This window comes from Stegostoma tigrinum, chromosome 26 (genome assembly GCF_030684315.1).
Source record: "Stegostoma tigrinum isolate sSteTig4 chromosome 26, sSteTig4.hap1, whole genome shotgun sequence".
Lineage (NCBI taxonomy): Eukaryota > Metazoa > Chordata > Chondrichthyes > Orectolobiformes > Stegostomatidae > Stegostoma > Stegostoma tigrinum.
In genome coordinates this window covers 44,215,054-44,232,523 of record NC_081379.1, presented here as the reverse complement: position 1 = coordinate 44,232,523, position 17,470 = coordinate 44,215,054, and the positions used below count along the sequence as shown (strand labels likewise).

At 41.2% G+C, this 17,470-nt stretch overlaps 1 protein-coding gene across 2 annotated transcripts in view; it reads left to right on the top strand.

Annotated features, from left to right (window-relative positions):
* ypel1 (yippee-like 1) overlaps positions 1–16,801 on the top strand; it is a 44,636-nt gene extending 27,835 nt beyond the window's left edge. Inside the window, exons 4-5 of one of the 2 annotated variants that reach the window (XM_048556092.2) lie at positions 5,536–5,644; positions 16,443–16,801. In XM_048556092.2, the coding sequence (XP_048412049.1) occupies positions 5,536–5,644; positions 16,443–16,535 (202 nt within the window). In that variant the 3' untranslated portion in view covers positions 16,536–16,801. Of the gene's footprint in view, positions 1–5,535; positions 5,645–7,422; positions 14,833–16,442 lie in introns of those variants that run through there. The other variant, XM_048556094.2, reaches the window with a different exon arrangement.
* The last annotated feature ends 669 nt before the right edge of the window (positions 16,802–17,470 follow it).

Sequence of the window (17,470 nt, the reverse complement as noted above, 5' to 3'; positions counted from 1 at the left end):
GTTGACATCCAAGATAAAATTGTATACAGTACCTGTAAACAAAGTAGAGAATACTTGGTATGTAAAATGCAGTACTGTTGATTTTCAGGAATGATTATGGAGTTGTTAAGGGCACTACTTGGTTTTTTTAATTTTTGGGATTGATCTAGGAAGAACTTGTGATTGTTGGAGAATGAAAAGTCTATGATGTAATAATCTGTCAAGGACTTTGAACCAAGCAGACTTGTTAGGTAGAATAGACTTTATACTACTTTAAATACTGAACCAAGGAAAATGTAAGGGCTGGTCTCTATTTTGAATAACTAAGTGCTTTTAAAGCTCCCTGTGGCTTCATAAGGTGAAATCTGCTTTGCCAGTTTAACGGCGTCTTGAAATTTCTCCCTCGCATAGTGGGAAGGCACTTGGAAGTTAAACTAATTTTTCTTTGTGATTTTCGTAGCTCATGATGTTGGCTGTCCTCTATTTCTGAAATGTGCTTTGTTTGTGTAACAGTTTAGCTTATGTGTCAGCAGGCTGTTTGACTATAGAAATTGCTGTAGTCATTTGCCAGTGAATGTCACCTAGGTAGTACCTGTAACTGAGCATCTGCCTTATGGTGTCCCTGTCAACACCCCTAGAGTTGGGATAATTGATTAGTTAACGCTTGTGGAATTGGACTCTCTCCTTCTGTTCTTTCAACAATTTTTGTCACCCCATGGAGTGGAGAGGGTAGTGGAGTTGGCCTCATTAGGGGCATTTAAGTGGCAATTAGATAGGCATATGGATGATAGTATAGGTTAGGGGTAGACGTTAGATAGACCTTGGATTTAGGGTAAAAATTCGGCACAACATTGTGGGCCGAAGGGCCTGTACTGTGCTGTACTATGCTCTATGGATTTCAGTTTCAAGCCGATCATTTGAATATCGGAGTGTGATTTTTGACGACATCCCAAGAACGCAGTTATGGTTATATACTGTAAAATTGAGCAGCAATTTCAAGCAATGTATTTCCTTTTTGGCAAATTAAAGGATCTTGAAAGGGAGAGTACTTTGCTTTTGTGCCCTTTTTTTGAATAAAATAACAGTGATCCTTGGTGTTTGCTAGCTTGGATTAGCTTGTTCATCCTGATAAATGATGGAGTGATAAACGATTTTTAAGGCCTCCAGGGTACAATAGAGACTAAGTGGGCTAGGGTAGTTTTCCTTGGAAGCAGAGGTATTTGGAGGGGTTGGGGGATAGATATCAGACTGAAGGCCATAGGGTAGATGGGGAGAAACTTTTCCCCTTGCTATACTGCTCAGTAACCAAGACCATAGGGGAGGGGAGGAGCAGGAGGTTTCGGAGGGATTTGGGGAAAAATTGTTTTTTTCCACCCAAAGGGTCACGTGTCTAGAATTCACTACCTCAAAAGATGGTATGGATTGGATCCTACGTGATACTAAAGCAGTATACGGTGGCATTTCAAGTGTTTATCTGAATACAAGGTCACAGATCGAATGCTTAAAAAGTGATTCACATAATAGATGGTCTGACAGTTATGGACACTATGGGATGAAGGGCCTCTTCCATGCTGTAAAAGCTCTTGACACTCCTCGCTTTAGCTGAGAGGAATAATGAGACTCAGTGCTGAACTCTTATAGCCCAGGGAAATCCTGCAGTACCGAGCAGGTTAAAATTCTCTATGTAGAGAGAGAGAAGTATTTTGACAACGGCTGATGTCTATGGGCTGAACATCTGCGATGGAGGGTGAGTAAATGGGCCAAGTGCCCCCTCTGTTTGCACAGTGGTTACGCTGAGGCATGTGTATGTGTGACTCTGAGGATTAGATTGAGTTGGCAGTAATGCTATTCTTGAGCAAATGTGGACACTGAGACAGGATCTTTTGGGCTTCATTCCACCAGTTGTCTCCCTGTTCTTCCTCCTGCATTCTTTTTTAAATTTCGCTTTCTCGCAGCCTTGTATCTTTTTAGTCACTTGCTCATCATATTTGAGGGCAATCAGGGATAGGTGTTAAATACTGACCTTAAACTCTAGCAGTCATCTTCCCAAATGATAACCATACATAGAACATAGGACAATACAGCAACGAACTGGCCCTTCGGCCCTCGATGTTGCACCGGCCTGTGAACTAATCTAAGCCCATCCCCCTACGCTAACCCATCATCATCCATGTGCTTATCCAAGGACTGTTTAAATGCCCCTAATGTGGCTGGGTTCACTATGTTGGCAGGTGGGGGCGTTCCACACCCTGATGCCTCTGAGTAAAGAACCTGCCTCTGACATCTGTCTTAAATCTATCACCCCTTAATTTGTAGTTGTGCCCCCTTGTACAAGCTGATGTCATCATCCTCTGAAAAAGACTCTCACTGTCCACCCTATCTAATCCTCTGATCATCTTGTATGTCTCTATTAAAACCCCTCTTAGCTGCCTTCTCTCCAAGGAGAACAGACCCAAGCCCCTCAGCCTTTCTTCATAAGGCCTTCGCTCCAGACCAGGCAACATCCTGGTAAATCTCCTCTGCACCTTTTTCAATGCTTCCACATCCTTCATGTTAGCTATTCCATTAAATTTCTGAGATGGGACCTTCTTGTGCTATCCCTTGCAACTGTACCAGTCTCAAACAGCTCTAAAGAAGAGGGGCCTTATTTAAAGCAACTGAATGCAAGAACTTCTTGATCGAGAATTGTTGTGATTTTAGAATTTTATGTAGACAAGCACACAAAAGAAGCCATAAGCCATATTTGTACTGTTTACCTTGTGCAAGCAAGTTCCACATTCTAACCACTCTGTAGTAATGCACTTAAAGACCCATTTTATATGGAATCAACAAGCTCTTACTTCTCTTTATCTCTGCCCACTCATTTCCATATTCAAACTAGTTTACATTCTCAAATCCAACCTAATGCAACTAAGTGCTGTTTTTCTGTTTCCTCTTTATATATTTATTTTAAATTCTTATTTCTTAAATCTGTTGCTCCACAGCAAAACTTGGGCTGCATTTTAAGTAACTGTAACAAGGATCATATTAAAATAACTACTTGGATTTGTAGAGCATTTTGTAAAATGTAGTAAAACAATCTTAGTATTATTAAGCAATTCTCTTCACCTGTCTCCTCTTCTGGAAAGGAGAACTTCAACTCGTGTGATGATCAAAGATTGCAGTTAGGAGGGAAAATGTTTTAACTGCACAAAAAGAGGGTACTGACAAGGTGTAACCTGGCAGTTGGTCACTAAATGCTGCACAATAAATTCATTTCCTACAGCAAACCAGTGCTTGCCAAGGCCTTTCTCTGGAATTTCCTACCTCCTACCTCCCCATTATTTTGTGTTGCACCATTAAACTTGCCTCTTCTGCCGTGCCACCCCTCCTTGCCCCATCCCAATAACAACGTGGCTTCGTGTTAAATATAGTTTAATGTGACTCTCTTTTGAACATTTTTCAAGGTACTTAATAAATGTAAGTTACTTTCTAATATATCATAATTTTGAATCACCATTTTTTAAATAGAAAATGCTCCCTGTAATCTCAGTAAAGTTGCAAGAGTATGCAGAGAGTTTGGCATAGAATAATAGAGTTGCAGTTGGACTTTGTATATCACTGGTGACTTTTTGATTAGGGTTGTTTTAGCACTCCAACAGTGTAGGAAATCCAACTTAGTGTAAAGTGAATTTTCAAAAAGATAGTTACAGCCACAAACGTTTGAAATGGTAACATCTTCAAGAACTTAGGAAAGAGTTTGGTGCAGTGTGTTAAAATGTAGACTTTTCTTTTAAACGTGGTTGATTGGCAGATTTGTTACAGAAGACAACACCAGAGGAAAGAGAAAAAATTTACACACTGTCCATAATTTTTTACATAAAAAGTAGTGATTGTGAAGAGATAGTAGGAACTGCCAATGCTGGAGAATCTGAGATAACAAGGTGGAGAACTGGATGAACACAGCAGGCCAAGCAGCAGCATAGGAACAGGAAAGCTGACATCTCGGGTCAAGAACCTTCTTCAGAAATGGGGGAGGGGAAGGGGATTCTGAAATAAATAGGGAGAGGAGGGAGATGGATAGAAGATGGATTAAAAGAGGAGAAGTTAGGTGGAGAAGAGATAGACAGGCCAAAGAGACAGAGATGTAACCAGTAAAGGTGAATCTAGATGGGGAGTCAGGGTTGAGATAGGTCGGTCCGGGGAGCACGGACAGGTCAAGGGGGTGGGATGAACTTGGTGGTCTTGAGATGGGAGGAATGGTTAGGGAGGCAGGGACTAGTTGGACTGTGTTTTGGTATGGGGTCAAGTGAGGGGAGATTTTGAAGCTTATGAAGTCCACATTGATACCCTTGGGCTGCAGGGTTCCCGTAGCTGCTGTTCCTGCAGCTTTCGGGTGGCGTCATTGGCAATGCAAGAAGCCCAAGTTTGATGAGTTGTGGGTTTTGTTGGTTGACTCGGCATTTATTGCCCATCCCTAACAGCCTTGGAGAAGCTGGTGGTAATCTGCTACCTTCAACCTGTTCGGTTCCTGTGGTATAGGGCCACATGCAGTGCTCTTACAAGGAGTTCAAGGATTTTGACCCAGTGACCATGAAGGAATGGTGATATAGTTCCAAGTCAGAGGGCAAGTGGTTTGGAGGAGAGCTTCCAGGTAAAGGTGTCGCTATGCATTTTTCTTCTCCTTTTCTACAAAAGGAAAGGCCTAGGTGAGTTACTGTGGTCCATTTTGGGGATGGTGCACATAACGCAAATACTGCAGGCTAGATTTGTGACTACTATGTGCTGTTTTGTATATTGTCTTTGAAATATTGGAGAGACTAGTGGAGAAATTATGGATTTTCCAGGGTATTTCTAGTACTTTGGGTGCAAATGAATTGGGTTAAATGCCAGATTCCCCATCTCTGTTGTTTCAGGACAACCACATAATATGGGGCTGGAAACTCAGCATAGCATTTTCTATGTTTTAGGGTTAATGACTCCGGTGCATGAAAATGAGCATGAACTGAAAATCTGTAGGGCAGTATATTTAGAGCAGGTGTAATATGATTGCCACTTGTTCCTCCACCAGAGTGTTGTTTTTTTTTCTTTTGTTACACCAGACAGTTTGAATGTGGGGTTGTAGGATATATATCCCTTAACGTGAAGTAAGGGCACAGAATTCCTGTCTCTTCTGGGTTTGGGTCCACGAAGTGCCCACAATTTCAATAAATATTGTTTACCCCATCTCCTCCTCCATTAATGTTGAGATTGTTGTTTCATGATTTATTAACTGTACTGGCATCTGTATTTTGGTTAAACTAATACAGCTATATTTGTATCACATTTGTCCTCTCAAAGTCCCTTCCTGTTCACTTCCAATGTCTCTAACCCTGATGTTTCCAGAAGTTCAAACATTGACTTGTGCTGGTTCTCCAATTCACTCTATTGTTTGCTCCTTTAATCTCTTAGCTTTTCCTTCTCAGCAATATAATGCAATACGATGAAGTCATTGGGTATGTTGTGGCTCTGTTTTAGTATAATGATTGATTATGTGAAAAGCAGTAGACTAACTACTCTGATCTTTCTCCTGTGTAGGGTGAATGTGGGCTGTGGCCCTGCTGAAGAGAGAGTACTGCTGACTGGATTGCATGCTGTAGCGGACATCTACTGTGAAAACTGCAAAACCACTCTGGGATGGAAATATGTATGTCTCCTTGTCATTGTTGTTAGATTCTGCAAAGTGCTGCTGGTTTCCATTTGGTGTTGGGGGAGTGACAGTGGAGATGAGGTCTTTGGCTCCTTATATTCCCCACCACCCCTTTGCACGTCTGACTGATCACTGGTACCTCAGCAATAGGGTTCCTGCAAGTTTGTTGCCGGAATGTTCAGAATGCACTAACACTTTAAATGTTCGGATGAAGCTGGCTATTAGGCCATTGGGTCAAATAAAACTGTTTGTCACCTGGTCGTCTGACACGAGCAATTTTTCCCATGCCTAGTGCCTCCATGGAGAGTACTGTCCTAGGTGGCTGCTGTATAAGAGATCTTGGCTGGGCTTTTGAAACAGTCTTTCACTTCCTTGTTAAGTGGGATTTATTCTGAGTGAAGCAAATGGAGCCTGTTACCTGGCTGCAGGGGCAAAATTAATGGACCAATTTTAGCTGTGTAAAAAGGAGTTGCATTCTTGCAACTTTCCCTTCTTCCTCTTCAGATGTATCTTGGGAAAATCTCTCTTTCCAGCTGAACTTGCTCAGAGAAGTGTTCATTCTCTGCCATTTTTTTTCCTCATTTTTTGGCTTACTTTGCTTTTTGCTGTCCAGTGATTGTTGAATAAAGGCTAGATCAGGTCTCCACTTGCCTACTCCCTCATTCATGGGGAACACAGCTTACCAGGTGATATGCTTATCTAAACAAATGCTGGAAATACTCAGGTCAAGCAGCACCTATTGAAAAGAGCAAAAATAGTTAACATAGCTCTCTTCCACACGAGCTGTCTAATCCAGCATTTCGTGTCTAGAGTTGTTTTGAAAAATGATGAAACAGCAATTTCAGTTTTGCGTCTTGCAGCCGTAGTAGCTAGCTTAGGTTGAGCAGCCTTTTAAGAGGGATAACTGAGTTCTCCACAAACAAAACTTGCAGTCAGCTGAAGTTCACCCTGCCTGAAGACAAGGTCGTAATTGCAAAGGTGATGTGGACCTTGCATATTGGGAATGAAGGCGTTATTGTACACTGTCTGCCAAGTGTGATTTCCTTACAGTGGTGCATTTGATCAAATCACCCGAAAGTAGTTTTCTGACCAAGTTGATGGATAATATTTACTACTGGGGATCTGTTTCTGCCCCCATGACCAGTGGCCAGACTACAGATCATTGGTATTCTTAAAACGGTGAAAAACTTTGTTTGTTTATTTTTCATGTCATTGATTTAGAAAGATAGAAATCTGAATCCAGTCTGTTTTGAAGCTGGTGCCAAGGGGAAGTGGGGTTTTTCTCCAGTCATCCATTTTGTAGGAAACACGTTGAGGGAACCTATTCAATCCCAGCACTGACAATCCCAAGAGATGGGTGAGGAGTGCACATCAGAGGCACACAGAATGAAAAAGTTAAGAGGACAAATGGCCAATTATGGGTCTAGGCTGACACCAAAATATCTTAGTAAGGAACTGCTTGTTCTTTGATAAATGTGGGCACAGTGAGATCACGAGTGACAGACTGGGAATTGTACTTAAGGAATGAGGAACATTCTGAACCAGAGAAAGTGACCAATTTTGCATGGGCTGGGCCACCAGTGTTGGATTATTTATTTCTTCATATTGGTCAGTGTTGGGATCACTTGATTACATTGACGTTCTAGCTTGCTCATATTTTATGGTTCAGTCTCCATTTTTTTTGTTGGTCACTTTGGGTGTTTGGGCATTTAAGCTGCTATGCCTCTATTTTACCACCTCTTCCTTGCTGACACTGTTTTCTTCTCTCTCTGCAGGAACATGCCTTTGAGAGCAGTCAGAAATATAAAGAAGGAAAATTCATTATTGAATTGGCCCACATGATTAAAGACAATGGGTGGGAATGACCAGCGTGGTGCTGACCCCTGCTGCTATTTTAAGACTGAATAAGGCTGATCTAATGGACAGAAAATGCTCTGCTATGGGCCAGCTCTAATAACATTTGATGACTTTTTTAAAAAAAAAACCTTACAGCTGAACCATTGATGTCGCCTTCTTGTCAGCCCTTTTTGCTTTTTTTAATCTCTGTAGGTTTGGTGTTCTCTCCTGTGAAACACTGTTATCATCTATAGAGGAATTGTCCTTTTCCTGCGCTCTTTGCAGTTTGAGTGAAAGGAGAATAATTGAAGTTTTATTTTTGGGAAGTGTAGCTTTACAGATGACTGTTCTGAACTTGGCTGTCCTCCCTTCCCTTTCTTTAAACTCCTGTATCTCTTCTATTGCTGTGCATGCTTTTACACGAGACAATTGGAGGAGCTGAGCAGCGTAGAGAGGGTTGAGGAGGGAGTTATGTATGTATATACATATGTATATATCATACATCATAAATGTAGCAATTTTATTTTTAAAAGCAAGTTGTTTCGGGGCTTGGGGATAATGGTCGCAATGTTGTGGCATTGAGATAATTGAATCCCACTGATTGCAATTGATTTCTTCTGTTACTTCTAAACTGTGGCTGATGTCTAGCAGACAAGAATCTAGTGTTCAGCAGCTGCAGTGTTGGTGGGGGACAGTTGGGTGAGAAAGAGGAACCACTGAAATTCTTTTGAAAAAGAAAAGACATGTGGCTGGATCCATGTATTGTCGTACACTAATGCACTGGACGAAACCAGGCACAAGAAGAGAGGTCTTCTGGATGTGATATCCATTTTCTAAGTGTAGAGCTGGGCTCCTCGTCTGTGGACCGTTACGACTTTAACTGAACGCAGGAAGTTCCTTTGCACGTGCCTGGGAAATGGGGATTCAAAACTAGACCCACAACCAGAACTTTGTTTTTGTTTCTTTTTAAAATAATTAGATAGTTTTACCTTATCGCATTCTCTTGTTCTGATCCTTGCCACCTAGATTTATTTTTTGGCAGATGGCCGTTCCCTGTTGGAGTGTGGATAGCTTTTTTTTGGGTGCAATGGTTTGCTGGTTAAATCATTTTCTTTTGTCGTGTGGGCTCACTACATGCAACGGTGCACTCTGCTGCTAAAAGTCTCTTGTGCAGTGTTAACAGGAAGGTCTATTTAAAAAAAAATCTGCTTTTGTGTGATTCTCTTTTTTTTTTCTTTCCCCCTTTTTTCATTTTTAAAGAAGGTGTTGTCACAATTGAGATTTCTCTCATTTCCTATCAAATAAATAGTGTTCTTATCACTGCTTTAAATGTAACTTTTTTTTTGCCTGCACTCTTGCTGTCAGAATTCTCTTTCCCTGTTGCGGTGCAATGATTTTGGAATTCTTTGGGGGGGGGAAGGGTCCTGGTCACATGAGCACCGCTGAACGGGGGGAATACAGGGCCAGTCTGGTTACTGAGCCAATTTCCAGCAGGGTCACACTACAGAAATTATATACTTGAAGCAGACTACAGATTGAAAATCTTGTTAAAACCAGTTTCCCTATATATATATATAAAAAAACATTTTTTGTACATTTAGAAGAAAAAAAAGCATATTTAAGGTTTTATACATATTTTTACTGGGTAAGTTGATTTTTGCTTCCCCTGCCTGAGCACTTTTGTTCTCTGGAACTTGTCTTTTGTTTCTATAACCCATACGGTCTCTTTGTAAGCTGATTTAAAAGTTGTTTTTCTTATTTTTGAGAAATTGTCTCCACTTTTAACTTTTATTTTTAATAAAATTGATTTTTGGGGGTGGGGTGGTGGCGGTGGAGGCAGCTCTTCCTGGACCAATCGGGCAGAACCATGAGCTGGCCAATCCCAAGTGAAATCTGTCAGTTTAGCCTTCAGAGACATGGTAACACTATTTTTTAAAAAAAAACTTTTTGTATTTTGCTTTCTTGAAATCAAAATGATAGCTGTCTTGGTTTTTGTTCTCTGTATATTTGAACTTTGAGTTTTATTGAAGCTTTAGGGTTGTTAATATATTATGTCCAGTATGTGCGCAGTGCTCTGCAGAGCAATGATTGGTAGTGACTGGTGCAAGGGTGAAGCAACCGTCTGAAGTGTGCTTTCTACAAGAATGGTTGGTGATATTACAAGTTCTAAAGCTTGTTCTACATTTAGAGATGTAATGATTTTTGTGCCTGAATTCTTTTGTTTAAATTTGAGAGATAAATGTTTGAATGGTTTCTCCTCCCCCCCCGCCCCCTCCCCTATAGCTATTGGGACTATACATTGCTTTGCTGATCTGTCTTGAAACTACATCAACTTTGTGCAGCAACTCACTGTATTGTACTGAAGTTAAAATAAAGACTTTCACCAGGACACAACCTGCCTGTCAGTGATGGTTGAGATACGAACAAGGGTGTGAAGCACGCAGATGGGGGTCTGCGGCATTATTGTCATGGCAGCTCTCCTTCACAGAAACATGGAGTTGTAATTGAAGCATTCCCAACAATTTCGTTTGCTGATTTTTGTGATTGTTCTTGTGTGCCAAGAATATACCACTCTGGAGTGAAAAATAATTCCTCTAACACTATTTGGTGAATTTTCCTGCATTTGTTTTTCCAGGGGATGGCACACGGATGCTGAGCCTGGTGTGTAGAGTTTAAAGGCTGAGTGCAATTTTTGAACCACACTTTGGATGGAGCTTCATCTTCTCTAAAATATCCCAAATGTTTCCCTGTCAATTGGCCTGAAGTGGAATTGTTGGCCATTAACAGGTGGAATGGTTAGACTTGAAACATTTACCTATACTTTCTCCTCCTAGATCCTGTATTCAGTCTTTAGAAGTGTAGACCTTGATTGATGAAAAGACATGTTGTCAAAAAATGTCCACTTATCAGGACAATTCATAAGAAATATCATTTGTAAAGGGAGCGAGTATACAATTTGCAAAGACAATACTGATTGGTTAGTCAATGGATTCTGATTGGCAGGAGTGTTGCCTCGGAGAATGCATGATAACCAACTATATTGTTTCAAACACTTTGGCAGTTTTAAAACCTGACTGGCTGTGCTCAGTCAAGACATTGCCCTGAGGAATGCACCGGCAATGACTGCCTGTTATATTGAGATGAAACAGATGGAATCTGTTCAGTCCTTTCTGTCTACAACATACTGGGCTGTGTGTATTAATATAGTCAGCTTCCAGTATGCAGACTGATAAACAAGTACATACAATGGTGCCTATTTTAACATTCTTTATGCCTGCGTTCCAGAAGGTGTTTATGTTAATACACATGGCCCCGTTCTATGCAGACAAACAGAATGTGTACACAAATTATTATGCTCGTTTAAACTTGGATGGTTTTTGCCTATGGTTGGGATGTTCCTCACAACAATGTCTTGATCAATCGGAGTTAACCTGGTTGACTAACAGTTGCATTTTAAGCCATCAAACTCGTGCATTGTCCCCGGCAATGTCTTTGCCAAAGTTCACTTGCCAATCAATCAGCATTCTCTTATGCAGTATAAATGTTGCTTTTCCCCCTTGCATTTTCTGCCAAATGCAAGGAATTCCAAATCTCAAGACACAAACTTTGACTGTCACTGGAAAAGACATTTTGTTAATGTTTTCTGTTTTTAGTTGCAAGGAATCTCGGCTTTAGTTGCAAGGAATCTTTGCTCTACTCGATTCATATTGACTGTTGAGTAAACCAGGTTACAATTTTTCAGTTCAGTTTTGCATTCCTGTTCCATATCTGTGTTTTGACTACTTCTGAAGACTGCTTCCACTTCCATAAAGGTCTCAGTGTGAATGCAGAGTTATTCACTGACTACAAGTAGTGATTATAGTATTAAATATTCCAAAGCACTTTAGAAGTAAAATTTTGATACTTAACATTAGGACAGGTGACGCACAGCTTGATTTTTGAGGTAGATTTACAGAGGGGGGTGTGGGAGAGGATATATTTTAGGAACAAAATATATTGTCATGAAATGCAATCAACATGAGTAAATTTATTAAGCAATCCCTGGTGCTAAAATTAAGCATCTTTCAGAGCACTTGTATTTTGTGCAATGAACCACTTGTCACTTGGGCAGAGGCTGTCCAAGAGTCGATACGTTCACTGAATGTGAACATTCAGTTCACATTGATACATCACTACAAGGCACGTAGTGCCTCTAGACACGTACCCTTGACAGGAAAATTCATGAATTTATCTAGGTGCTGCAGTATAAATGGAGTGGACCTCATTTGATTTATAATTCCATCTATAAATGGATCATGGAAACTCATCTGTCTTTTAGCCCCTTGATCATCTGCTTTTTGTTTTTTGGTAAGATCACATCTGATCTGTAATCTGTGTCCATTTACTTGCCACTTGGCTCTAATCTTCACACTTTTTATCCACTTTCTTGCAGTCAGATTAATTAAATTTAATGATCCCAAAACAGACCCTTTAAATTTGGTTGTGATCCTAATAGGTTTTTGTTCAAAGTATACTAAATTTAATTGAACAGGATAAAGCTACTAGATTCTATGCCATTAAACAAAAATAACATTTTACTCTACAGAATTAGAAAAGGAGAGAATTGATCAATTGTTTTTAAGTCGTGCCAATTCTGAATGTTTAAGGAAGGGTCACTGTACCTGACGTTAACTGATTTCTCTCCACAGGTGCAGCCAGACCGGCTGAGCTTTTCCAGCAATTTGTTTTTGCTGGCTGTTTGAGTATGTGAATTAATGTAGAAGCTGTGGTCAAACATGCTACAAGCAGCACGTTAAATGGTGGAACCAATATGCCACAATTTTGTGAACAACCTATTCTTCTGTTGGTGAACTCTGCTGTCATTCTTTGAAACTGTGTGTTTTCTTCACAAGGTATTTGAGTTGCTTTTCTGAGGTTCTAGCCTCAGCAGCTGTTCCAACTCTCACTGTACCAATGACTGCTCACCTGAGATTTGTTCAGCCCTTTGGAAAATCCTGCATCCTACTGGATTTGCAAGGCTACATGCTAGTGTCTAGCGATGGGCAATTTTCTAGCTCTCTAGCTTCAGTTTACTGACCTGCTCTACATAGGTTTTCCCTGCTAGCTCTATAGAAGATGGTTCCCTTTCAACTGCACTGAGATGATAAACGCCCCAGGGAATCCTGAGCTCCAACTGCCCAATAGCCTGTGGCCAGTGATCTTCTGCCTTCTTCAGTCCTGGCAGATGTCTTTGAGCCCCAGCTGTGTGAAACCAGCAAAGAGTAGTATGGTTGTTGCGTGGAGACTTTTTTTTTTTGCTCGTAATTTTTGTGAGAATTTTCTTTTAAGTTGGTCACCTGTCCCCCTTGTACTGATCTAGTGACCCATTAAAACAGGGCTCTTGTCCAATTCTGCCTTGTAGTGATGTATCAACCCTTGGAACATTAAGTCATGAGTTACGGTCTCAAGACTTTCAGAATGTAGACCAAAAATGAAATTGATTTCATCACCAGTTCCAGTTTTCTATCACTGTCCTCTGCAGGTAGATATTCATTCCTGATATGTATGGTACCAATATTTAAGCCATGTCACTTTTAATCCTGGATTTTGCTCAGGAATTGACAGACTGCAGTGTTAATTGCTGACAGCCCCTGGCAGAAAGCAATTGTTGCTACTGGTAGAAGGTTCTTCAAAGACTTTTTGAATTTGTTTTTGTCATCAGCTCATCTTGGTAAGGTTTCCATCGTTCAAGTCTAGAAGTAGATTTATACCAAAGATGCAGCTATGCAAAAGTAATAAGTTCCAAATCAAATGGGTATAGTTTTCATAACTAGCTGGAGGACCAATAGAACCTGTGAGCTATGTTATTTGACTGAAGCCTTTCTTCTCCCTTGTTACTTGACTGTGTTGTGGATTACATGTTAAATGGAAGCCAAGATCTCTCTGACATCTGCCAAAATATATCCCTGAGGCAATGCCACTGAAAAACAGATTATTTAATCATGATTCTGTTCCTGTCTGGGATCTTGCCATGTGCATAATATGTGCAGCATCTCTCATTGTCACAAATGTGTTGGATGTAAGACGTGTGGGACATTTGGAGATTTTGGGAAGGTGCTATATAAATGCAAGTTTGTATTTGTGCCTGGAAGTTGTTTGCTTGAGAGTGCCTCACTAACTAACTATAGTATCAACAATTACTGGACATACAAGTCAATAGATTTTTTTTATTATTGAGTTTAACCCATTTTACAATCAATGGTTTAACTGACACTGGAAGTTTAGAACTTTTTAAATGCCTTACTTGGTTGTTGCTGTGAACTTAAGTTGGAGCTTTAAAGAAATCATGTGCCCAAGAAACGAGATGAGAATAAAGCCCAATGACACCAGGCAAAACAGCACCAAATTATGAAGTTCTTATGGGAGAGAGTGCCAGATTGAAATGGCTTCTGCCTTGTTCTGCATTTTTAATTTTTTTGATTAAAGGTTTCACCTAAAGATGAGAAAATGACCAAAATGTGGGAATGGTGAGATTTGACTCATGGCTATGGTGATTAACCTCCACTGTGTCCAAGCAATTACACAAGACTGAAACCAATTTTCGATTCCTGTTGCTTCAAGTGAACTTGAGTCTCCACGGGTTTGTCAATGTAATATACCAATGTTCTGAATGACTGGCATTCTAAACAGCCTCCTTCAGCTGGCTAATTGAAAATTGGCCCTAAAGCTATGTTTTAAAGTGGTGTAGAAAGGGCTTCTGGCTCTGCATAGGATAAGAAGAGAGACTGTTAACTTTTTTTATACAGGTCTTTCTGAACTTCAGTATCCCAAAGCACTTCATAGCTGAAGTTCTTCCTAAAGTGTAGTTGCTGTTGAATTGCAGGGAAGATCTTGGCCAATTTGCAAACAATAATGCAATGGTGATCAGATTAAATCTATATTGGTTGAAGGAGGGTTTTTTCTTATGGTGCAGTGGTAATGTCCCTACCTCTGAACTGCAGGATCAGGTTTGGTCCGACCTCCCCCAGAAGCATGTAATAACGTCCTGTTAAAACTACCTTTTTATGTTGTTTGAAGGTTAAGTATTGGGCTGAATAGGGGGTGTGGGAGATGGAAATATTCTCTACTCTTAAAAATTAGTGTCATGGATTCTTCAAAGCAGTAGCACAGATCTTTCTGTCAAGTTTAAAAGATGTGGGGTGGGGGAGGTGTGGGTGGTCTTGACTTTTACACTTTCTGAAGGAGGTCACTTAATTTAGTGCTCACATTTAAATTGGAGCTCTGACATGACCGGCGTGCTCACACTGAAATAAAAACCTACTGGGTCTGGCAGCTTCTGTGGAGAGAGAAACAGTTTAAGACATTTTTAAGCCTGGTGTGAACCTTCCAGTGGGGTGGTACTTGGATGACGACCCCCCCCCCCCCCCCACCCCCCACCCCCCGCTTTGTGTTATACAGGCCCCTCGGCCCTATCTGTCCCATTTCTTCCTTTCTGCCCTTTAACCTTTACTCCCCCTTTCAAAACAACAATAGGATTCCTTTCGTCTTCACTTTTCCACCTCCCCACTCTGTATTCGAAGGATCGTCAGCCATTACCTTCACATGCAGCAGGGATAACATCAAACGTGCCTTACACTCCTTGCTACAGTCACTGGTCCACAGTGTCCCTCTGGCACCCTGATCTATTCCTCTATTTCTCCTAACACTTCCTCATTTTCCCCTATGGCACCTTCCCATATAATTGCCAAAGGGGAGCACATCTCCATTAACTCCGCCCTTATTGTCCGTGTACCAAACATAGCACCTAGGTGAATCAGTGCTTTACTAGTACTTCCTTCAATCCAGTTAACTGTACTCACTCACAGTACAGAGATAATGGGAACTGCAGATGCTGGAGAATCCAAGATAATAAAATGTGAGGCTGGATGAACACAGCAGGCCAAGCAGCATCTCAGGAGCACAAAAGCTGACGTTTCAGGCCTGGACCCTTCATCAGAGAGGGGGATGGGGTGAGAGTTCTGGAATAAATAGGGAGAGTGGGGGAGGCGGACCGAAGATGGAGAGAAAAGAAGATAGGTGGGGAGGTAGGGAGGGGATAGGTCAGTCCAGGGAAGACGGACAGGTGAAGGAGGTGGGATGAGGTTAGTAGGTAGCTGGGGGTGTGGCTTGGGGTGGGAGGAAGGGATGGGTGAGAGGAAGAACAGGTTAGGGAGGCAGAGACAGGTTGGACTGGTTTTGGTATGCAGTGGGTGGAGGGGAAGAGCTGGGCTGGTTGTGTGGTGCAGTGGGGGGAGGGGACGAACTGGGCTGGTTTAGGGATGCGGTGGGGGAAGGGGAGATTTTGAAACTGGTGAAGTCCACATTGATACCATTAGGCTGCAGGGTTCCCAGGCGGAATATGAGTTGTTCCTGCAACCTTCGGGTGGCATCATTGTGGTAGTGCAGGAGGCCCATGATGGACATGTCATCTAGAGAATGGGAAGGGGAGTGGAAATGGTTTGCAACTGGGAGGTGCAGTTGTTTGTTGCGAACTGAGCGGAGGTGTTCTGCAAAGCGGTCCCCAAGCCTCCGCTTGGCTTCCCCAATGTAGAGGAAGCCGCACCGGGTACAGTGGATGCAGTATACCACATTGGCAGATGTGCAGGTGAACCTCTGCTTAATGTGGAATGTCATCTTGAATGTCACTCACAGTACAGCCTCCTTTTACACTGAAAACTAATGCAGACTTGGGTGACTGCTTGGCAGAACATCTCTGCTCTGTCCTAAGAAATGATCCTGACTTCTTAGTTATTTGCCATTGTTAATAAACCACCTCAGTCCTGCACTAACCTTTCTGTCCTGGGCATGCTGCAATGTTCCAATGAAGTTTGAGGAACAACACCTCATTTTGTGCTTATGTGCTTTACCGTCTCCAGGGCTCAGTATTGAGTTCCATGACTTCAGGGATTTTGAAACATTAATTCTGGTTCTCTGTCCACAGGTGGTGCTCAGATTTCCAGCGTCCTGCAGTATTTTGCTTTCATTTGAACATTACGATTGCAGTTCTTTACAACTACGAGGAGAAAATAAATAAATCTAACAATGGAGAAAATGTCAATATTCGAAATGTAAGACCTGACTGAAATTTGGCTTTGAGAATTCAAAATCTTTGGTCAAATTGTAAAAAAACAAACCCTTTCACTTTTTCTGGATGATGGGAAATATTCAGCTACCTTCCTTTGAGACTGCTGGGGAATACTACAAACATAACATATTTAGTTGCTAATAATGTCTAGTCGATTGTTGAATGGGTGTGATGGCTGGGGAGATTCTCTGTTTCGGTTTATAATTGTTTGTAGCACTGGCTAAATATAACAATAAATTTATTGTAGATTGAATGCCTTTCATAGTGGTCGCAATTTGTGTCTCAGTCAAACAATTCTCCGATAAGTGAAGGTTAAATTGTTGAAACATCAGGTGCTTTAATTTGCCATAAATTCTGAAATGTAGAGCAGTGGGATATGATGAGATTGCCCAGAATTCCTGAAACTTTGACCCCCATGTAATTCGACACACACATCCCTGCCATTCTGAAATTTAGAAAGAACTGTCTCACTGCCAGACATCTGGCCAATTTCGCTACTACTGTGTATGATCATATAAGTGAGTGTGTTATCATGCAAATCATAGCTTCAAAAATAAAGGCTACTCTATCCCCCTCAAAATCAATGCTAACATTGCATTTGCCATCCTAACTGCCAACTGAACCTGAATGCTAGTGCTTCTGAAGTCTTTCTCCATTTAGAAAATACTCTGGACCTCTTCTTCCTACCAGAGTGCATTACCTCACACTTTGCTCATCACTTTGTTCTGTCCAGCCTGAGACAGTTAAGCTCGAGCTAGGACTGTTCTTCAATTATCTGCTAGGAAAATAATCATACAGCAAGTGTTGCTTTCAATTCAAAGGAGACTTAGTTTGTTTATGGAAACTGCTTGTCTGATATTGATATGAACCCATACAAACCTTTT